General features: G+C 48.3%; 1 protein-coding gene across 1 annotated transcript in view; it reads left to right on the top strand.

Annotated features, from left to right (window-relative positions):
• POLE (DNA polymerase epsilon, catalytic subunit) overlaps positions 1 to 21,430 on the top strand; it is a 239,812-nt gene that overhangs the window by 149,883 nt on the left and 68,499 nt on the right. Inside the window, exons 29-36 of the mRNA XM_075319950.1 lie at positions 2,038 to 2,160; positions 9,481 to 9,693; positions 9,773 to 9,985; positions 16,117 to 16,260; positions 20,401 to 20,541; positions 20,735 to 20,888; positions 21,010 to 21,116; positions 21,201 to 21,377. Of these exons, the coding sequence (XP_075176065.1) occupies positions 2,038 to 2,160; positions 9,481 to 9,693; positions 9,773 to 9,985; positions 16,117 to 16,260; positions 20,401 to 20,541; positions 20,735 to 20,888; positions 21,010 to 21,116; positions 21,201 to 21,377 (1,272 nt within the window). The remainder of the gene's footprint in view (positions 1 to 2,037; positions 2,161 to 9,480; positions 9,694 to 9,772; positions 9,986 to 16,116; positions 16,261 to 20,400; positions 20,542 to 20,734; positions 20,889 to 21,009; positions 21,117 to 21,200; positions 21,378 to 21,430) is intronic.

Below are 21,430 nucleotides of genomic sequence, written 5' to 3'. Positions count from 1 at the left end.
ACCATCTCCGCAGTTCACATCCCGGGCGTAGAAAACTGGGAAGCAGACTTTCTCAGTCGCCAGGGCATGGACGCAGGGGAATGGTCTCTTCACCCGGACGTGTTTCAAGAGATCTGTTGCCGCTGGGGAACGCCGGACGTCGATCTCATGGCGTCTCGGCACAACGACAAAGTCCCGGCATTCATGGCACGGTCTCAAGATCACAGAGCTCTGGCGGCGGACGCATTACTTCAGGATTGGTCGCAGGTTCGACTGCCTTATGTGTTTCCTCCTCTGGCAATGCTGCCCAGAGTGTTACGCAAGATCAGGTCCGACTGCCGCCGCGCCATCCTCGTCGCTCCAGACTGGCCGAGGAGGTCGTGGTACCCGGATCTGTGGCATCTCACGGTGGGACAACCGTGGGCACTACCAGACCGACCAGACTTGCTGTCTCAAGGGCCATTTTTCCATCTGAATTCTGTGGCCCTCAACCTGACTGTGTGGCCATTGAGTCCTGGATCCTAGCGGCTTCAGGGTTATCTCAAGAGGTCATTGCCACTATGAGACAGGCCAGGAAACCAACTTCAGCCAAGATCTACCACAGGACGTGGAGGATCTTCTTATCCTGGTGCTCTGTTCAGGGTTTTACTCCCTGGCCATTTGCCTTGCCCACTTTTCTGTCATTCCTTCAATCAGGAATGGAAAAGGGTTTGTCTCTCGGCTCTCTTAAGGGACAAGTCTCGGCGCTCCCTGTGTTTTTTCAAAAGCGTCTAGCCAGGCTCCCGCAGGTACGCACGTTCCTGCAGGGGGTTTGCCACATAGTCCCTCCTTACAAGCGTCCGCTAGAACCCTGGGATCTGAACAGGGTGCTAACGGCTTTTCAGAAACCACCTTTCGAGCCAATGAGAGATATTTCTCTATCACGTCTCTCGCAAAAGGTGGTCTTCCTAGTGGCAGTCACGTCACTTCGGAGAGTGTCTGAGCTAGCTGCACTGTCATGCAAGGCCCCCTTCCTGGTGTTTCACCAGGACAAGGTGGTTCTGCGTCCGGTTCCGGATTTTCTCCCTAAGGTGGTATCCCCTTTTCATCTCAATCAGGATATCTCCTTACCTTCTTTTTGCCCTCATCCAGTTCACCAATGTGAAAAGGATTTGCACTTGTTAGATCTTGTGAGAGCACTCAGACTCTACATTTCCCGTACGGCGCCCCTGCGCCGCTCGGATGCGCTCTTTGTCCTTGTCGCTGGCCAGCGTAAAGGGTTGCAGGCTTCCAAGTCAACCTTGGCTCGGTGGATCAAGGAACCAATTCTTGAAGCCTACCGTTCTTCTGGGCTTCCGGTTCCGTCAGGGCTGAAAGCCCATTCTACCAGAGCCGTGGGTGCGTCCTGGGCATTGCGGCACCAGGCTACGGCTCAGCAGGTGTGTCAGGCGGCTACCTGGTCGAGTCTGCACACTTTCACGAAACACTATCAGGTGCATACCTACGCTTCGGCAGATGCCAGCCTAGGTAGGCGAGTCCTTCAGGCGGCGATTGCCCACCTGTAGGAAAGGGCCGTGTTACGGTTCTATTACCGAGGTATTCTTTTACCCACCCAGGGACTGCTTTTGGACGTCCCAATTGTCTGGGTCTCCCAATGGAGCGACAAAGAAGGGAATTTTGTTTACTTACCGTAAATTCCTTTTCTTCTAGCTCCTATTGGGAGACCCAGCACCCGCCCCTGTTCCCTTCGGGCTGTTGTTCTTTTGTGTACACATGTTGTTCATGTTGAACTGTTCTGGTTCATGGTTTTCAGTTCTCCGAACATCCTTCGGATTGAATTTACCTTAGACCAATTTATATGTTTCCTCCTTCCTGCTTTTGCACCAAAACTGAGGAGCCCGTGATGCACGGGGGGTGTATAGGCAGAGGGGAGGGTTTACACTTTTAAGTGTAATACTTTGTGTGGCCTCCGGAGGCAGAAGCTATACACCCAATTGTCTGGGTCTCCCAATTGGAGCTAGAAGAAAAGGAATTTACGGTAAGTAAACAAAATTCCCTTCATTGCTTGTGTGTGTTTAGGTGAAGAATCCAGTTCCCCGAGTAAGACACCCAGATTGGCTCCATAAGAAGTTGCTTGAGAAGAATGACGTCTACAAGCAAAAAAGAATTAATGAGCTCTTCACTAGTGCGGGAAAAAAACAAGTGGGTATTTGGTCCTGGCTTATAATCAGGGCAGAGCATATTATTAAGTTCTAGAACGGCTGTTCTTATATCACACTCTTCACACTTTTCCGTTCACCCTCGGATGATTTCTCTTTTGTCCAGATGGTGGCGCTGTTTGACTTGCCTATGCAACAGAATCAATATTGTGGCTACAGCTAACAAAAAATAAAATGAAATGAGCAGATAAATTGGTCACTGTACTGAAAGAGGCCTATATTTTACTGGAAAGTGTAACTAATCTATACTTCTAAGTGGTAAAAGCTTGACTACCAATCAGCAATGTGGCCGGATATCGTTCATTAATAATTAGTTATTTGCTGGCTGCACTGTTCCTTTTCTTCCTATTTTAGTGTTGCTGTTAATTGTTTATAATTGCATGTCGTGTGGTGTGTAAGCAGAAGTTTCTCCAATACTCTAGGATTCATCAGGCTTTATGTGATGAATTTCTGCTAATGTGGCTAAGAGGAAACAAGTTGGTTGTAAAGTTGCTTTTGTAAGGACACAAAAGGTTAATGCAAAGCGAAGCGTGGATCAGAGATTTCCTGCCGATCCATGATCTGAGTGCTTAAATGCTGGAGTGCCTCCGCACAGAGAATCTAAAATACCTATTAAAGGGGTTAAATTAAATAACAAAGGGTTTGTGAGTGGGAATCCTCTGACCATTTCAGTAAACAGTCTTAACTTGTGCCAATTTTTCAATACATTGCTAAATCCACCTGATTACAGTAACACGTTCATACAGATATAGTCATACCTTTAAAACTCCTATTCAGATATGTTGTGGCTAAATATTCAATATTGGAAAATGATGATGCCTTTGTGATACTGTGAACTATGTGCCTAAAACTCCATTTTGTCTGTGAATATAATTAACCCCTTCACGACCGCGGGCAGTAAAATTACGTCCTATTTTAACGTGACTTAACGACCAGGGACGTAATTTTACTGCCTAAACTTCATTTGATTGCCGTGGCCATAGCAACGGCTTTCAAATGATGTCCCCTGCTGTTTCTTACAGCAGGGGACCTTTGCTTGACCCCAGGGGGGGCAGCATCGCCACCCCCTATCGACGATCGATGTGATTGGCTGTTCAAATCTGAACCGCCAACCACATCGATCGCACTAATTTCGGCAAAAATAATGCCCGAATTAGTGCGATCCTGTGAGATCCAGCTATGAGATGCCGCAGCTGCAGCAGCATATCATAGGTGGACCTCAAACATGCCGCCCCCAGCCCCTGCAGCACTGATTGGAGCGATCGTGCTATGACGCGCAATCGCTCCAATCAGTGTGCAGTGGGGCGGTCTGATCTGCCGGTGGCCGCCCTCCCCAGGCCTGTGCTGGCCTGTGAGCCCTCCCCCAACATGTCTGCAGCGTGGAGTGGCTGGTACTTTTGGTACCACGCCACCGCTGCTGCTGCCGCCGCCGCCTCTGATGTCTCCGCCGCTCCTGCTCCAATGGTAAGTATTCCGCTCCCTGCGCGCTCCCGTGAAGGCCCCTGCGCGCTCCCGTGAAGGCCCCTGCCCGTCCCCCCCCCGATCTGCCCCCCTACGCCCCGATCTGCCCCCCTACGCCCCGATCTGCCCCCCGGCATCCCGATCTGCGACCACCGCTGCTGCTGAGGTCACCGCTGCTGCTGCAAAGTGAGTACTGTGCTCACTTTGCAGCCCGTGCGCGCTCCCGTGGTGCCCCTGCGCGCTGCCGTGAAGGCCCCTGCCCGTGCCCCCCCCGATCTGCCCCCCTACGCCCCGATCTGCCCCCCTACGCCCCGATCTGCCCCCCGGCATCCCGATCTGCGACCACCGCTGCTGCTGAGGTCACCGCTGCTGCTGCAAAGTGAGTACTGTGCTCACTTTGCAGCCTGTGCGCGCTCCCGTGGTGCCCCTGCGCGCTGCCGTGATAGCCCCTGCCGTGCCCCCCCCGCGATCTGCTCCCCCCAACCACCCCCCCCCCCCCCGACATCCCGATCCGCTCCCCCCGCGATCTGACTGCCTCCCCCATTATTTCTATTCTGCTTCTGCAGCTCCCCCTCTGCTCTCCCCCTCTGCTCTCCCCCCTCCCCCTCTGCTCTCAACCCCCCCTCTGCTCTCACCCCCCCCCCCCTCTGCTCTCACCCCCCCCTCTCCCCCTCTGCTCTCCCCCGACGTCCTCTTACCTGTCTTCACCGGCCTGATCACATCTGTGTCCATCGCTGGGTCCTTCCTGGGCATTCTGCTGATCTGCCTGCTGCTCCTGTAAAGCTGTCCATCTCTCTGCCATCTGTTCCTCTGCAGCTCTTCTGGTCAGTGATCCTCCTGCTAGTCCTCTGGGTACTGTGAGTATAACTTTTTTTTTTTTTTTTCCGTATCCCCTGTCCATTTTTACACCTCATCCGTCCGTGCGTCCCGCCAAGCGCTGATCAGGAATGCAGATAACGGATCGGCATCCCTGCTCAATTTTTGGCGTGACTTTTTTTTTTCCGTATCCCCGACGCTTTTTGTATCGCATCCGTCCGTGCGTCCCGCCAAGCGCTGATCAGGGATGCAGATAACGGATTGGCATCCCTGCTCAATTTTTGGCGTGACTTTTTTTTTTCCGTATCCCCGACGCTTTTTGTATCGCATCCGTCCGTGCGTCCCGCCAAGCGCTGATCAGGGATGCACATAACGGATCGGCATCCCTGCTCAATTTTTGGCGTGACTTTTTTTTTTTTTCCGTATTCACGACGCTTTTTGTATCGCATCCGTCCGTGCGTCCCGCCGAGCGCTGATCAGGGATGCAGATAACGGATCTGCATCCGTGGTCAGTTTTTGGCGTGACTTTTTTCCGTATTCACGACGCTTTTTGTATCGCATCCGTCCGTGCGTCCCGCCGAGCGCTGATTAGGGATGCAGATAACGGATCGGCATCCCTGCTCAATTTTTGGCGTGACTTTTTTCCGTATTTGCGACGCTTTTTGTATCGCATCCGTCCGTGCGTCCCGCCAAGCGCTGATCAGGGATGCACATAACGTATCTGCATCCATGGTCAATTTTTGGCGTGACTTTTTTTTTTTACGTACCCCCAACGCTTTTTTTTATCGCATCCGACCGTGCGTCCTGCAGCGGCCGATCAGTGCACTGCGTCTGTGCGTTTGAAAAGTCAAATGGCGCTCCTTCTCTTCTGAGCCCCGCCATGCGCTCAAACAATTACTTTCCACCACATATGAGGTATCTGCGTACTCAGGAGAAATTGCACAATACGTTTTATGGTGCATTTTTTCCTGTTACCCTTGTGAAAAAAAAAGCTACCTAGTTGAAGCAACCGTTTTGTGGTAAAAAAAAAATTTTTTCTTTTCACGGCTCAACGCTATAAACTTCTGTGAAGCCCCCAGGTGTTCAAAGTGCTCACCAAACATCTAGAAAAATTATTTGAGGGCTCCAGTTTCCAAAATGGTGTCACTTGTGGGGGAGCTCCACTGTTTAGGCACCATAGGGGGTCTCCAAACGTGACATGGCGTCCGCTAATGATTCCAACCAATTTTGCTGTCAAATGGCGCTCCTTCTCTTCTGAGCCCCGCCATGCGCCCAAACAATTACTTTCCACCACATATGAGGTATCTGCGTACTCAGGAGAAAATGCACAATACATTTTATGGTGCATTTTTTCCTGATAGCCTTGTGAAAAAAAAAGCTACCTAGTTGAAGCAACCGTTTTGTGGTAAAAAAAAATTTTTTTCTTTTCACGGCTCAACGCTATAAACTTCTGTGAAGCCCCCAGGTGTTCAAAGTGCTCACCAAACATCTAGAACAATTATTTGAGGGCTCTAGTTTCCAAAATGGGGTCACTTGTGGGGGAGCTCTATTGTTTAGGCACCTCAGGGGGTCTTCAAACCCGACATGGCGTCCGCTAACAGGTGCAGCTAATTTTGCACTCAAAAATTCAAATGGCGCTCCTTGCCTTCCGAGCACTGCTGTGTGTCCAAACATTTGATTTCCACCACATATGAGGTATCTGCGTACTCAGGAGAAAATGCACAATACATTTTATGGTGCATTTTTTCCTGTTACCCTTGTGAAAAAAAAAGCTACCTAGTTGAAGCAACCGTTTTGTGGTAAAAAAATTTTTTTTTCTTTTCACGGCTCAACGCTATAAACTTTTGTGAAGCCCCCAGGGGTTCAAAGTGCTCACCAAACATCTAGAAAAATTATTTGAGGCCTCTAGTTTCCAAAATGGGGTCACTTGTGGGGGAGCTCCATTGTTTAGGCACCTCAGGGGGTCTTCAAACCCGACATGGCGTCCGCTAACAGGTGCAGCTAATTTTGCACTCAAAAATTCAAATGGCGCTCCTTGCCTTCCGAGCACTGCTGTGTGTCCAAACATTTGATTTCCACCACATATGAGGTATCTGCGTACTCAGGAGAAAATGCACAATACATTTTATGGTGCATTTTTTCCTGTTACCCTTGTGAAAAAAAAGCTACCTAGTTGAAGCAACCGTTTTGTGGTAAAAAATTTTTTTTTTCTTTTCACGGCTCAACGCTATAAACTTTTGTGAAGCCCCCAGGGGTTCAAAGTGCTCACCAAACATCTAGAAAAATTATTTGAGGGCTCTAGTTTCCAAAATGGGGTCACTTGTGGGGGAGCTCTATTGTTTAGGCACCTCAGGGGGTCTTCAAACCCGACATGGCGTCCGCTAATGAGTGCAGCTAATTTTGCGTTCAAAAATTCAAATGGCGCTCCTTCCCTTCCGAGCTCTGCCGTGCGCCCAAACAATTGATTTTTACCACATATGGGGTATCAGCGTACTCAGGAGAACATGCACAATAAATTGTAGGGTGCACTTTCTCTTTTCTCCCTTGTAAAAATGAAAATTTTATGGCTAAAGTAACATTTTTGTGTTTAAAAAGTAAAATTTTCATTTTTTCCTTCCACATTGCTTTGGTTCCTGTGAAGCACCTAAAGGGTTAATAAACTTATTGGATGTGGTTTTGAGCAGTGTGAGGGGTGTAGTTTTTAGAATGGGGTCACTTTTGGGTATTTTCTGTCACCTAGGCCTCTCAGTCACCTCAAATGTAATGTGGTCCCTAAAAAAATTATTTTGTAAATTTTGTTGGAAAAATGAGAATTTGCTGATGACCTTTGACCCCTTCTAACTTCCTAACGGAAAAAAAATTCGTTTCGAAAATTGCGCTGATGTAAAGTAGACAAGTGGGAAATGTTATTTAGTAACTATTTTGTGTGACATATCTCTCAGATTTATGGGCATAAATTTTCAAAGTTTGAAATTTGCGAAATTTTCAAAATTTTCGCCAAATTTCCTAAATTTTCACAAATAAACGCAAAACATATCTGCCTAAATTTACCACTGACATGAAGTACAATATGTCACGAAAAAACAATCTCAGAATCGCCAGGATCCGTTGAAGCGTTCCAGAGTTATAACCTGTCAAAGTGACACTGGTCAGAATTGCAAAAAATGGCCCGGTCATTAGGGTGTTTTAGTGGCCGGGGGTGAAGGGGTTAAAGAGCCAAGCTATGACTGTTCAGGCTAAAGGCCCCTTTACACACTGCAACATCGCTAGCGACATCGCTGTAGCGTCACCGGTTTTGTGACGTAATAGCGACCTCCCCAGCGACATTGCAGTGTGTGACACGCATCAGTGACCTGGCCCCCGCTGTGAGGTCGCTGATCGCTACAAATCTTTCAGGTCCATTTTTTGGTCCTTTGTTTCCTGCTGTGCAGCATGCATCGGTGTGTTTAACACTGTTACAACGACATCGTTAGCAACTTTTAGAACCCAGCCCGTAGGCATGCTATAGCGTTCCCTACCAGCGAGGTCGTTCTGCAGGTCCAGGATCGCTGGAAAGTCTCTAAACACTGCTGCGTCGTTGGTCAGATCTGCCTGTTTACAGCTCACCAGCGACTGTTTTTAGAGACTTTCCAGCGATCCCGGCCAGGTTGGGATCGCTGGTGGGGTCGCTAGAAAGTCTCAGTGTGTAAAGGGGCCTTAAGACGACGAGATTCCTTTGTTTGAGGTGCTCGGGTAATCCCAGACTCCCACTATCTCCAGACTTCTCTATCCACATATTTAAGCCTCTATTACTATGCATGCAGGAGCCAAATTGTCAGTGACTTAACAAATTCGACCCTTTGTATAGATGTGTATAAGAGTTTTTATTAAATGGGAAATATTTCTGAGTTTTGCTAGAGGACTGTCATCTATAATTTTTCATACTTGTATGCTTCTGTGCCAGAAATGGAGGCCAACTTGAGGTGCTAGTGAAGAATAATGTTTATTATGAACGTTCTAGATAACAGCTTTACTCCATATGCGTTACAGGAGTCTTGGGTCATTTTCTTTACTAGACTTGAAATTGCTACAAAATAAGTTACTGTTTAGACCAGGGGATCTCAGACTAAAATATTGTCTGGGGCCAATTAGAAAACTCCCATTAGCGCACAGCCCATATTGTTAAATTTAGGCTGCAACTACATGGTGACGGATACAAAGTCTCCCAAACTGCACCCCTAAATACATATATGCACCACACCATTAATCTATAAGTTGCTACTGTGCAACTCACCATTCAAAATATAAATTGCTAAGCCAGAATCTACCTCCATCGTCGATAATTATCCACTTCTTCTTAGACCAATAGAATATAAATTAATCAGCCATTCTGCTTCTTCATCCCCCTCACACCCCTAATGCATTACAATTCCATGTCCTCTCTCCTCCCTCAATTCATTACAATTACATATCCTCTCTCTAACCATTTTGCCCATTCATTATAATTACATGTCCTCCCTATTCCCATCGATGCGCCCAGCTTACAATGGCGTAAAAAGATTATAAGTAGGGCACTTTGGCCATGGGCCCCTTCAGGTGCAGCTCCTAGTTCACATTGCCCTCATTATAATCAATCCCTTAATTAAAATAGCTGGAAAAGAAAAGGCACAAATAGGGTTTTATCCTGGTGGTACCAGAATAAGCTGATTACAGGGAATCACTCACCTGGGATAGTTGTGTAAGTCACAACTACTCTATCAGGGTAAGGAAGACCACAATGGCTGCTGCAGACCCCGTAGATGGATCAGTGTACGTAAGGAAGAAGGAAAAGGTTTATTCCGCGCTGCCATATAGGATAAGAAGGCGATCAATTAAAGATAAATTGTGATTTATTGTTCTACACGTTTCGGAGTATTGAAACTCCTTCAGGAACCAAAATCATTGATGCACAGCCTGTGCTTCTTAGGCCCCATATTTGGCTCTTTGGTTTAGACCCTGAGAATATAGTATCTTGCTATAGTTTATATCTTGTCTTTTATTTTTTTAGGTCACTGCTCAACTGCAGCAGTCGGATTCATCACAAACTGCAGACATTGAGGACTATGGAGTAAAGAAACGTCTGCAACCTGCCATTCCTATAAGCACAAAGAGAAAACGTGTTCTGACAGCAGAGGAGAGTCAGGGTGAATCCCAAGATGTAGCACTTACACAGTCTTGGAGAGAGGTCTTGGGTTCACCACCTCCACTGGGAACCACAAAGGTGAGTTGGTCTTTTTAATATGGAGTCATTAGGTTCCAAGCCTGTATATCTTCATTGTTTTTACATTAATCCTTTGTAGGAAGAGAGACTTCTTTGGTTGCGTTATCACAAGAAAAAGTGGGAGATACAGGCACGTCAGCGCAAAGAACGGCAGAAGAAGCGGAGGTTAGCTGATGGAGATGCAGCCCCCGGAGCAGGAGGTGTAGTCCGTGAAAACCAAGCAGCTGGGTTAGGCAGCTACCTGCGTCGCACGGCTCGCAGCATCCTTGATATGCCCTGGCAGATTGTGCAGGTTTGGCTTGATCACTCAAAAGAAAGAAGAAGGGAATTTTGTTACTTACCGTAAATTCCTTTTCTTCTAGCTCTTATTGGGAGACCCAGACGATTGGGTATAGCTACTGCCCTCCGGAGGCCACACAAAGCACTACACTAAAAAGTGCAAGGCCCCTCCCCTTCTGGCTATACCCCCCCGTGGTATCACGGGTTCTCCAGTTTTAGTGCCAAAGCAAGAAGGAGGAAGCCAATAACTGGTTTAAACAAATTAACTCCGAATAACGTCGGAGAACTGAAAAAACCGTTCAACATGAACAACATGTGTACCCGCAAACAACAAAAAAATCCCGAAGGACAACAGGGCGGGTGCTGGGTCTCCCAATAAGAGCTAGAAGAAAAGGAATTTACGGTAAGTAACAAAATTCCCTTCTTCTTCAGCGCTCTATTGGGAGACCCAGACGATTGGGACGTCCAAAAGCTGTCCCTGGGTGGGTAAAGAGATACCTCATGTTAGAGCTGCAAAACAGCCCTCCCCTACGGGGATGTCACTGCCGCCTGCAGGACTCTTCTACCTAAGCTGGCATCCGCCGAAGCATAGGTATGCACCTGATAATGTTTGGTGAAAGTGTGCAGACTCGACCAGGTAGCTGCCTGGCACACCTGTTGAGCCGAAGCCTGGTGTCGCAAAGCCCAGGACGCACCCACAGCTCTGGTTGAGTGGGCTTTCAGCCCTGAAGGAACCGGAAGCCCAGCAGAACGGTAGGCTTCCAGAATTGGTTCTTTGATCCATCGAGCCAGGGTGGCTATAGAAGCCTGCGACCCCTTGCGCTGGCCAGCGACAAGGACAAAAAGTGCATCTGAACGGCGGATAGGCGCCGTGCGAGAAATATAGATTCTGAGTGCTCTCACCAGATCTAGCAAACGTAAGTCTTTCTCATACCGGTGAACCGGCTGAGGACAAAAGGAAGGCAAGGATATATCCTGATTAAGATGAAACGAGGATACGACCTTAGGGAGAAACTCCGGAATGGGGCGCAGCACTACCTTGTCCTGGTGGAACACCAGGAAGGGAGCCTTGGATGACAGAGCTGCCAGCTCAGACACTCGCCGAAGCGATGTGATCGCAACAAGAAACGCCACTTTCTGTGACAGGCGAGAAAAGGAAACGTCCTTTAGAGGCTCGAAGGGCGGCTTTTGCAGAGCAACTAGTACTCTGTTCAGATCCCATGGATCTAACGGCCGCTTGTACGGGGGCACAATATGACAGACCCCCTGTAGGAACGTGCGCACCTTAGGAAGACGTGCTAGACGCTTCTGAAAAAACACAGATAGTGCCGAGACTTGCCCTTTAAGGGAGCTGAGCGACAAGCCCTTTTCCAACCCCGATTGCAGGAAGGAAAGAAAGGTGGGCAATGCAAATGGCCAAGGGGATACTCTCTGTGCAGAGCACCAGGATAAGAAAATCTTCCACGTTCTGTGGTAGATCTTAGCAGACGTTGACTTCCTAGCTTGTCTCATTGTGGCTACGACTCCTTGAGATAATCCTGCGGACGCTAGGATCCAGGACTCAATGGCCACACAGTCAGGTTCAGGGCCGCAGAATTCTGATGGAAAAACGGCCCTTGGGACAGTAAGTCTGGTCGGTCTGGCAGTGACCACGGTCGACCGACCGTGAGATGCCACAGATCCGGATACCACGATCTCCTCGGCCAGTCTGGAGCGACGAGTATGACGCGGCTGCAATCGGATCTGATCTTGCGTAACACTCTGGGCAAGAGTGCCAGAGGTGGGAAGACGTATGGGAGCCGGAACTGCGACCAATCTTGAACTAATGCGTCTGCCGCCAGAGCTCTTTGATCGCGCGACCTCGCCATGAATGCCGGGACCTTGTTGTTGTGCCGGGACGCCATTAGGTCGACGTCCGGCACTCCCCATCGGCGACAGATTTCCTGAAACACGTCCGGGTGAAGGGACCACTCCCCTGCGTCCATGCCCTGGCGACTGAGGAAGTCTGCTTCCCAATTTTCTACGCCTGGGATGTGAACCGCGGATATGGTGGATGCTGTGTCCTCCACCCACATTAGAATGCGCCGGACTTCTTGGAATGCTTGCCGACTGCGCGTCCCTCCTTGGCGGTTGATGTATGCCACCGCTGTGGAGTTGTCCGACTGGATTCGGATCTGCTTTCCTTCCAGCCACTGTTGGAAGGCCAGTAGGGCAAGATACACTGCCCTGATTTCCAGAACATTGATCTGAAGGGTGGACTCCTGCGGAGTCCACGTCCCCTGGGCCCTGTGGTGGAGAAACACTGCTCCCCACCCTGACAGACTCGCATCTGTCGTGACCACTGCCCAGGATGGGGGCAGGAAGGATCTTCCCTGAGACAATGAGGTGGGAAGGAGCCACCATTGTAGAGAGTCCTTGGCCGTCTGGGAAAGAGAGACTTTCCTGTCCAGGGACGTTGACTTCCCGTCCCATTGGCGGAGAATGTCCCATTGAAGAGGGCGCAGATGAAACTGCGCAAAGGGAACTGCTTCCATGGCTGCCACCATCTTCCCGAGGAAGTGCATGAGGCGCCGTAAGGGGTGCGACTGGCCTTGAAGGAGGGATTGCACCCCTGTCTGTAGGGACCGCTGCTTGTTCAGCGGAAGCTTCACTCTCGCTGCTCGAGTATGAAACTCCATGCCAAGATACGTTAGCGACTGTGACGGTGACAGATTCGACTTTGGAAAGTTGATGATCCATCCGAACGTCTGTAGAGTCTCCAGCGTAGCATGTAGACTGAGTTGGCATGCCTCTTGAGAGGGTGCCTTGACAAGTAGATCGTCTAGGTAAGGGATCACCGAGTGTCCCTGAGAATGCAAGACTGCTACCACCGCCGCCATGACCTTGGTGAAGACCCGGGGGGCTGTCGCCAGACCGAATGGCAGAGCTACGAACTGAAGATGGTCGTTTCCTATCACAAAACGTAGAAAACGTTGATGTTCTGTAGCAATTGGCACGTGGAGATAAGCATCTTTGATGTCTATTGAGGCAAGGAAGTCTCCTTGAGACATTGAGGCCACGACAGAGCGGAGGGTTTCCATCCGGAACCGCCTGGCGTGCACATGTTTGTTGAGCAGCTTTAGATCCAGAACAGGACGGAACGAGCCGTCCTTTTTTGGAACCACAAAGAGATTGGAGTAAAACCCTCGCCCTTGTTCCTGAGGCGGTACAGGAACCACTACTCCTTCCGCTCTTAGGGAGTCCACCGCCTGCAGCAGGGCATCTGCTCGGTCTGGATGTGGGGAGGTTCTGAAGAACCGAGCTGGAGGACGAGAACTGAACTCGATTCTGTACCCGCGAGACAAAATGTTTGTCACCCACCGGTCTTTGACCTGTGACATCCAAATGTCGGAAAAGCGGGAGAGCCTGCCCCCGACCGGAGATGCGGAGGGGGGGGGCTGGAAGTCATGAGGTAGCCGCTTTGGAAGCGGTTCCTCCATTTGCTTTCTTGGGGCGTGCGTGAGCCCGCCAGGAATCTGAGACTCTTTGCGTCCTCTGAGTCCCTTTGGACGAGGAGAATTGTGTCTTGCCCGAACCTCGAAAGGACTGAAACCTCTGCTGCCATTTTTCTGCTGAGGTTTGCTTGATCTGGGCTGGGGTAAGGAAGAGTCTTTACCCTTGGACTGTTTAATGATGTCAGCCAATGGCTCGCCAAACAGTCTATCTCTAGATAAAGGCAAGCTGGTTAAACATTTTTTGGAACCAGCATCTGCTTTCCAGTCCTTTAACCACAAGGCTCTGCGCAAAACTACCGAATTGGCGGACGCCATTGAGGTGCGGCTGGTAGATTCTAGGACCGCATTGATAGCGTAAGACGCAAACGCAGACATCTGCGAGATAAGGGACGCCACTTGCGGCACCGCTGGATGTATGACAGCATCCACTTTTGCTAAACCAGCTGAAATAGCTTGGAGTGCCCATACGGCTGCGAATGCTGGAGCAAACGACGCGCCGATAGCTTCATAGACAGATTTTAACCAAAGGTCCATCTGTCTGTCATTGGCATCCTTAAGTGAAGCGCCATCCTCCACTGCAACTATGGATCTAGCTGCAAGTTTGGAAATCGGGGGGTCTACTTTTGGACACTGGGTCCAGCGCTTGACCACATCAGGGGGGAAAGGAAAACGTGTATCCTTAGAACGTTTAGAGAAACGCCTTTCTGGATGAGCGTCGTGTTTCTGGATTGACTCTCTGAAGTCAGAGTGATCCAAGAAAGCACTCAATTTACGCTTGGGATAGAGGAAACGAAACTTCTCCTGCTCTGCAGCTGCCTCCTCTGCAGAAGGAGCTGGGGGAGAAATATCCAACAGTCTATTGATGGCTGAGATAAGATCGTTTACCATGGCGTCCCCATCCGGGGTATCCAGATTGAGAGGGGTTCCAGGATAAGACTCCTGATCACTCTCTTCAGACGCATCACAGGGCGACTGATTGCGCTGAGACCCTGAGCAGTGTGATGACGTTGAGGGTCTTTCCCAGCGAGCTCGCTTAGGGTGGCTGGGGCTATCATCTGAGTCATAATACTCAGCCTGGGAAGCCGGGGACCCCCTTGCAGTCTGGATTAATTCCAACTGAGGGGGATTAGAGGACAGAGACCTCGCCGTGTCCATAGACTGAGCCCCAGTCATGGATTGCAAAGTTTCAAGGATTTTTGCCATAGTCACAGACATTCCATCAGCAAAAACTGCAAAGTCTGTCCCTGACACCGGGGCAGGACTTACAAGCGTCTCAGCCTGGGTCACTACCCCTCCGGACTCCGGCTGGCGAAGCAGCACCGGATCTGAGCATTGCACACAATGGGGGTCTTTGGAACCTGCTGGTAGAGCAGCCCCACATGCAGCACACGCAGTGTACACAGCCCTAGCCTTGGCAGCCTTGCGTTTTGTGGATGACATGTTGCTGCCTCCTCAGAGCGATCTGGGGTATCCAGCCAGGAAGCGACCTCACAGTGCAAGAAATAAATAACTATATATATCTGGTGACACAGTACACCAATACACACTGAGGCACTAGAGGGGCCAGCTGAAATGCCGCTTACCGCCCGCTTAAGAGCGGGTGTGTGGTCTCCAAAAGCCCCCTAGTCCAGGTCTCCCAGAGCCTTGCGTCCTTCCTCTAGCCAGACTGCATGTAATGGCTGCCGGCGTCCTGGGAGAGGAGGGGGGGCGGGCCCTGGGCGTTCCTGGCTAAGAGCGGGAAGCCTGCTTCCCTCTGTGCCTAGTGAGAGGGCTGGAGCATGTAAATCAGGCTCCAGCCCTCGTCGCTGCTGCGAAACAGCGTCTCTCCCCTACCCTGATTGACAGGGTGGGGGCGGGAACGAAGCGGAGCTAGGCCGCACAAGCCGGGGACTGGATTTATAAACGCCGCCGCCGTAAAAGCGCGGTCGGCGTGTCCCCGGCGCACTACAAGTCACAGCAGCGCCGCCGGTCCAGTGGGGGTCGGCGCTGCGTTCCCACAACACAAAAGTCCCCCAGTAAACTGCAGGAACACCAACTCAATCGTTACGGTCCCCGGCGCACTACAACACCCAGCCAGCCCGGAGTGTGTCTGTGCCTGCCGGGGACACAGAGTACCTGTATGATGCAGGGCCTTGTCCCTGATTGTACTCCTGCTCCGTATCCATCAGGTGCTATGGGTCTGTGGATGGAGCCCGGCGTCAGAGCTTAGAGGCCGGCAGGATCCCACTTCCACAGAGCCCTACAAGGGGATGTGGAAGGAAAACAGCATGTGGGGCTCCAGCCCCTGTACCAGCAATAGGTACCTCAACCTTACAACACCATCCACGGGTGAGAAGGGAGCATGCTGGGGGCCCTATATGGGCCCTCTTTTCTTCCATCCGAAATAGTCAGCAGCTACTGCTGACTAAAATCTGTGGAGCTATGCGTGGATGTCTGACCTCCTTCGCACAAAGCTTGAAAACTGGAGAACCCGTGATACCACGGGGGGGTATAGCCAGAAGGGGAGGGGCCTTGCACTTTTTAGTGTAGTGCTTTGTGTGGCCTCCGGAGGGCAGTAGCTATACCCAATCGTCTGGGTCTCCCAATAGAGCGCTGAAGAAATGTGGGCGACAAGACCGAGCCGTTTATTAAGTGCTTGTAATTATTACAGATTGGGGAAAGCAGCCAGCCTGGCATCTTCCGCCTGTGGGCAGTAATTGGCAGCGACTTGCACTGCATTAAGCTCAACATTCCTCGTCTTTTCTATGTCAACCAGAGAGTGCCCAAGACAGAGGAAGGAGTGGTGTACAAAAAGGTGAGCGCTACTGTGCCGTGGTCTCTGATTCTCCGTAGGTGGATGTGCTCTCTGATCCAGCTATGTGACTTCCATGCAAAAGAAAACTTAAAGGGATGTATCGTCAGAAAATTACTAGCTGTTTAACCCTTTCCTGACATGGCGATTTTCCATTTTTTCACTGTTACCGCTCCTTCTACCATAAGTCATTCTGTAGCAATATGTCTGTATGAAGGCTTGTTTTTTCAGGAACAAGCTGTATTTTTGAATGGCACAATACATTTGTGGAAAATGGGGGAAAAATTAAATTGTGCGAAATTTATGAAAAAAAGTGCTATTCCACAGTTGTGTTTTGTGTTGTTTGTTTTTTTAAAAACTCTCCATTATAAGGCACATTTGACCTGGCCGTATGATTCTCCACGTCAGAATGACGACCGTGATACCAATCCTGCATAGTTTTTGGGTTGTTTTGGTTTTTTTTTTTCCGTTTTTATAAGGGGTTATGAGACACCCAAAGAACCTAGATAACTTGGAGAAGATCTGCATGGAGGAGTGGGCCAAGATAACTCCAGAGACCTGTGCCGGCCTGATCAGGTCTTATAAAAGACGATTATTGGCTGTAATTGCGAACAAGGGTTATTCCACAAAATATTAAACCTAGGGGTTGAATAATAATTGACCCACACTTTTATGTTGAAAATGTATTAAAATTTAACTGAGCAACATAACTTGTTGGTTTGTAAGATTTATGCATCTGTTAATAAATCCTGCTCTTGTTTGAAGTTTGCAGGCTCTAACTTATTTGCATCTTATCAAACCTGCTAAATCTGCATGGGGTTGAATACTACTTGCAGGCACTGTATGTATATAATTATATATATATATATATATATATATATATATATATATATATATATATATATATATAATGCACACACAGTCAGGGACAGAAATATTTGGACAGTGACACAAGTTTTGTTATTTTAGCTGTTTACAAAAACATGTTCAGAAATACAATTATATATATAATATGGGCTGAAAGTGCACACTCCCAGCTGCAATATGAGAGTTTTCACATCCAAATCGGAGAAAGGGTTTAGGAATCATAGCTCTGTAATGCATAGCCTCCTCTTTTTCAAGGGACCAAAAGTAATTGGACAAGGGACTCTAAGGGCTGCAATTAACTCTGAAGGCGTCTCCCTCGTTAACCTGTAATCAATGAAGTAGTTAAAAGGTCTGGGGTTGATTACAGGTGTGTGGTTTTGCATTTGGAAGCTGTTGCTGTGACCAGACAACATGCGGTCTAAGGAACTCTCAATTGAGGTGAAGCAGAACATCCTGAGGCTGAAAAAAAAGAAAAAATCCATCAGAGAGATAGCAGACATGCTTGGAGTAGCAAAATCAACAGTCGGGTACATTCTGAGAAAAAAGGAATTGACTGGTGAGCTTGGGAACTCAAAAAGGCCTGGGCGTCCACGGATGACAACAGTGGTGGATGATCGCCGCATACTTTCTTTGGTGAAGAAGAACCCGTTCACAACATCAACTGAAGTCCAGAACACTCTCAGTGAAGTAGGTGTATCTGTCTCTACGTCAACAGTAAAGAGAAGACTCCATGAAAGTAAATACAAAGGGTTCACATCTAGATGCAAACCATTCATCAATTCCAAAAATAGACAGGCCAGAGTTAAATTTGCTGAAAAGCACCTCATGAAGCCAGCTCAGTTCTGGAAAAGTATTCTATGGACAGATGAGACAAAAATCAACCTGTACCAGAATGATGGGAAGAAAAAAGTTTGGAGAAGAAAGGGAACGGCACATGATCCATGGCACACCACATCCTCTGTAAAACATGGTGGAGGCAACGTGATGGCATGGGCATGCATGGCTTTCAATGGCACTGGGTCACTTGTGTTTATTGATGACATAACAGCAGACAAGAGTAGCCGGATGAATTCTGAAGTGTACCGGGATATACTTTCAGCCCAGATTCAGCCAAATGTCGCAAAGTTGATCGGACGGCGCTTCATAGTACAGATGGACAATGACCCCAAGCATACAGCCAAAGCTACCCAGGAGTTCATGAGTGCAAAAAAGTGGAACATTCTGCAATGGCCAAGTCAATCACCAGATCTTAACCCAATTGAGCATGCATTTCACTTGCTCAAATCCAGACTTAAGACGGAAAGACCCACAAACAAGCAAGACCTGAAGGCTGCGTCTGTAAAGGCCTGGCAAAGCATTAAGAAGGAGGAAACCCAGCGTTTGGTGATGTCCATGGGTTCCAGACTTAAGGCAGTGATTGCCTCCAAAGGATTCGCAACAAAATATTGAAAATAAAAATATTTTGTTTGGGTTTAGTTTATTTGTCCAATTACTTTTGACCTCCTAAAATGTGGAGTGTTTGTAAAGAAATGTGTACAATTCCTAAAATTTCTATCAGATATTTTTGTTCCAACCTTCAAATTAAACGTTACAATCTGCACTTGAATTCTGTTGTAGAGGTTTCATTTCAATCCAATGTGGTGGCATGCAGAGCCCAACTCGCGAAAATTGTGTCACTGTCCAAATATTTCTGGACCTAACCATATATATATATATATATATATATATATATATATATATATATATATATATATATATATATATATATATATATATATAATAGAGACAGCCGGGAGTGCGGTGAAATGAACATATGTCTATGCTTAGTGGTGCTGACACAGGAACAGTGGCGAGTGGGGCTGGGGGCATACAGATTTGGTGGGGGCTGGGGGCATACAGATCCGGTGAGGGGGGCTGGAGGCATACAGATCTGGTGGGAGGTGGGCTGGGGGCATACAGTTCTGGTGAGGTGGGGCTAGGGGCATACAGATCTGATGAGGTGGCTGGGGGCATACAGATCTGGTGGGGGGGCTGGGGGGCACACAGATCTGGGGGGGGGTCTGGGGGGCATACAGATCTGGTGGGGGGGCTGGAGGCATACAGATCTGGTAGTCTGATAGGGGGGCGAGGGGCATACAGATCTGGTGGGGGGGCTAGGGGAATACAGATCTGGTGGGGGGCTAGGGGAATACAGATCTGATGAGGGGGGCTGGGGGCATACAGATCTGATGAGGGGGCTGGGGGCATACAGATCTGGTGGGGGGGGGCTGTTGTCCCCTGCAGTAATGAGCGCATTGTTTAGTAATGTGCTCCTGCTGGTTACCTTCTGTCCCCTATTATGCTGTGTCTCACCTCTTCTCCGTGCCCGCGGTGCCTCCAGCTGCAGCACACAGATCCCTCCATGATAGCGTTAGGTGTACGGAGCGGCCGCTGCAGGATGTTGTTATGGCTTTACTGCAGTTGAATGCTTTATGGCGCCACAAAGCATTCAACTGCAGTAAAGCGCTGTCAGCAGAAGCGGCGGCCCCAGACAGGTGAGTATACAGCAGTGTGTGTGTCTGTGTTCAGTGTATACAAGCATGTGCACTATGTGTGTGTGTACGTGCTCGGTGTAGCTGTGAGTGCGTAGTGAGGACCTGGAAGCCGGAGCATTGTTCGAACTGCAGCTGCGCAACAGACAGTGGCGCGGTGCATGACGGAATAGGTGGACATCCACAACTGCTGATTATGTATGTAGATATATTTTATTTATATATTTTTTTATCTTTTAATTTTTCATTCATCTGTATTATAAAATGTTGAAATCTTGCAATTTTCAAGCTGGACATTGTCTCTTTTTTAGAATTTTAATTCCTGTCTCAGGAAACACATCTGCATTACCCACAATAAAGACTCTGACCCTATCTTTTGTATTAAAGCATACAATGAGCCTGTTATTTTGACAGGAGGGGGGGCAGAGTGATGGTGTAATGTGATTCGTGGATCATGTATTATCAGCTCTGTATATACTATATGTGTTACCTGTCATTGTAATGCTGCCTCTGATGATAATGAGCCTATTGGAAACTCTTTCTGAAAGGACATCCAAAAATGGAAACAAAAAATAAATTTAATTCAATCACCTGATTTAAACAATAGGTCATTTTTGGATAATACATTCCTTCTAAATATTGGTTTTAATGTATATGCTCATACTGCTGTGAATGGATGAAAATCATCAACAGTCAGCAAAGCCATCATCTGTCATAAAATTGAAGACTTGTACTCTTTCTACAGGTGAACAGAATCTTGCCTCGCTCTAACCCAGTGTATAATTTGTATGAATATTGTGTACCCGAAGACATGTACCAGGAGCACATCAATGAGATTAATGCTGATCTGTCTGCTCCAGACATCGAGGGAGTGTATGAAACACAGGTACTTGGCCACAAAAAGTCCTTCCAAGTTCAACTCTTAGCAGTTTGGCACTCTCAGTGTATCATGTAGATGTACATATGTACTTTAAGTGTATCCCATCTGTTGGACCCATTTATGGTCGCTCTTGTGGATATGCCTAATATGAGGATATTATCGCAGCAACTAATGATTTTTCTTTCCTGCCATTGCTTAGGTTCCTCTCTTGCTGCGGGCAGTGATCCAGCTTGGTTGTGTTTGCATGGTGAACAAACAAATGGTTCGCCACTTGTCGGGGCGAGAAGCGGACATTTTTGAATTGGACCATCTGGAAATGAAGTCTCTAGCCCAGTACAGCTACTTGGAACCAGGTACCAAGGGTGAAATGCAGACTCTTTTTCTATTTTCTATCCTAATACAATAACCTCTTTCTTGGGTGCTGAGAAAGCAATCATTGTAGCCTGTCCAGACATTTTTCCTTTTCCTTCACAGGAAGTATCCGACACATCTACTTGTACCACAATTGTCAGGGGAACAAGGCACTTTTTGGTCTGTTTATACCGTCCCAGAGAAAGTCTGCAGTATTTGTGGTGGACACAGTAAGTTTGGTTCTATTTGTTCAAATATGTTGTTTTTAGCCTTCAAGATTAATAAGATTTCCTTATTTTGATCCCTCTATATAGGTTCGCAGTAACCAGATGCCAAACCTTAGCAGTATGTATACTAGTGAGCACACAGCAATGCAGGAAAAGGTTGACCCTGAGCTATTGCCCCCTGAGAAACATGTCTTTGAGGTTCGAGCAGAGACTGATTTAAAAGCAGTATATCGGGCCATTCAAAGGCTTCTTCTGAGCTACAAGGTAAGTTACCTATCGGCAAAAGAGCTGACTGAGATGGTAAAACCCATTGGATG

This window comes from Anomaloglossus baeobatrachus, chromosome 1, assembly GCF_048569485.1.
Source record: "Anomaloglossus baeobatrachus isolate aAnoBae1 chromosome 1, aAnoBae1.hap1, whole genome shotgun sequence".
NCBI lineage: Eukaryota > Metazoa > Chordata > Amphibia > Anura > Aromobatidae > Anomaloglossus > Anomaloglossus baeobatrachus.
The sequence above is the reverse complement of the archived record's forward strand: the minus strand, read 5'-3'. Positions and strand labels throughout refer to the sequence as shown.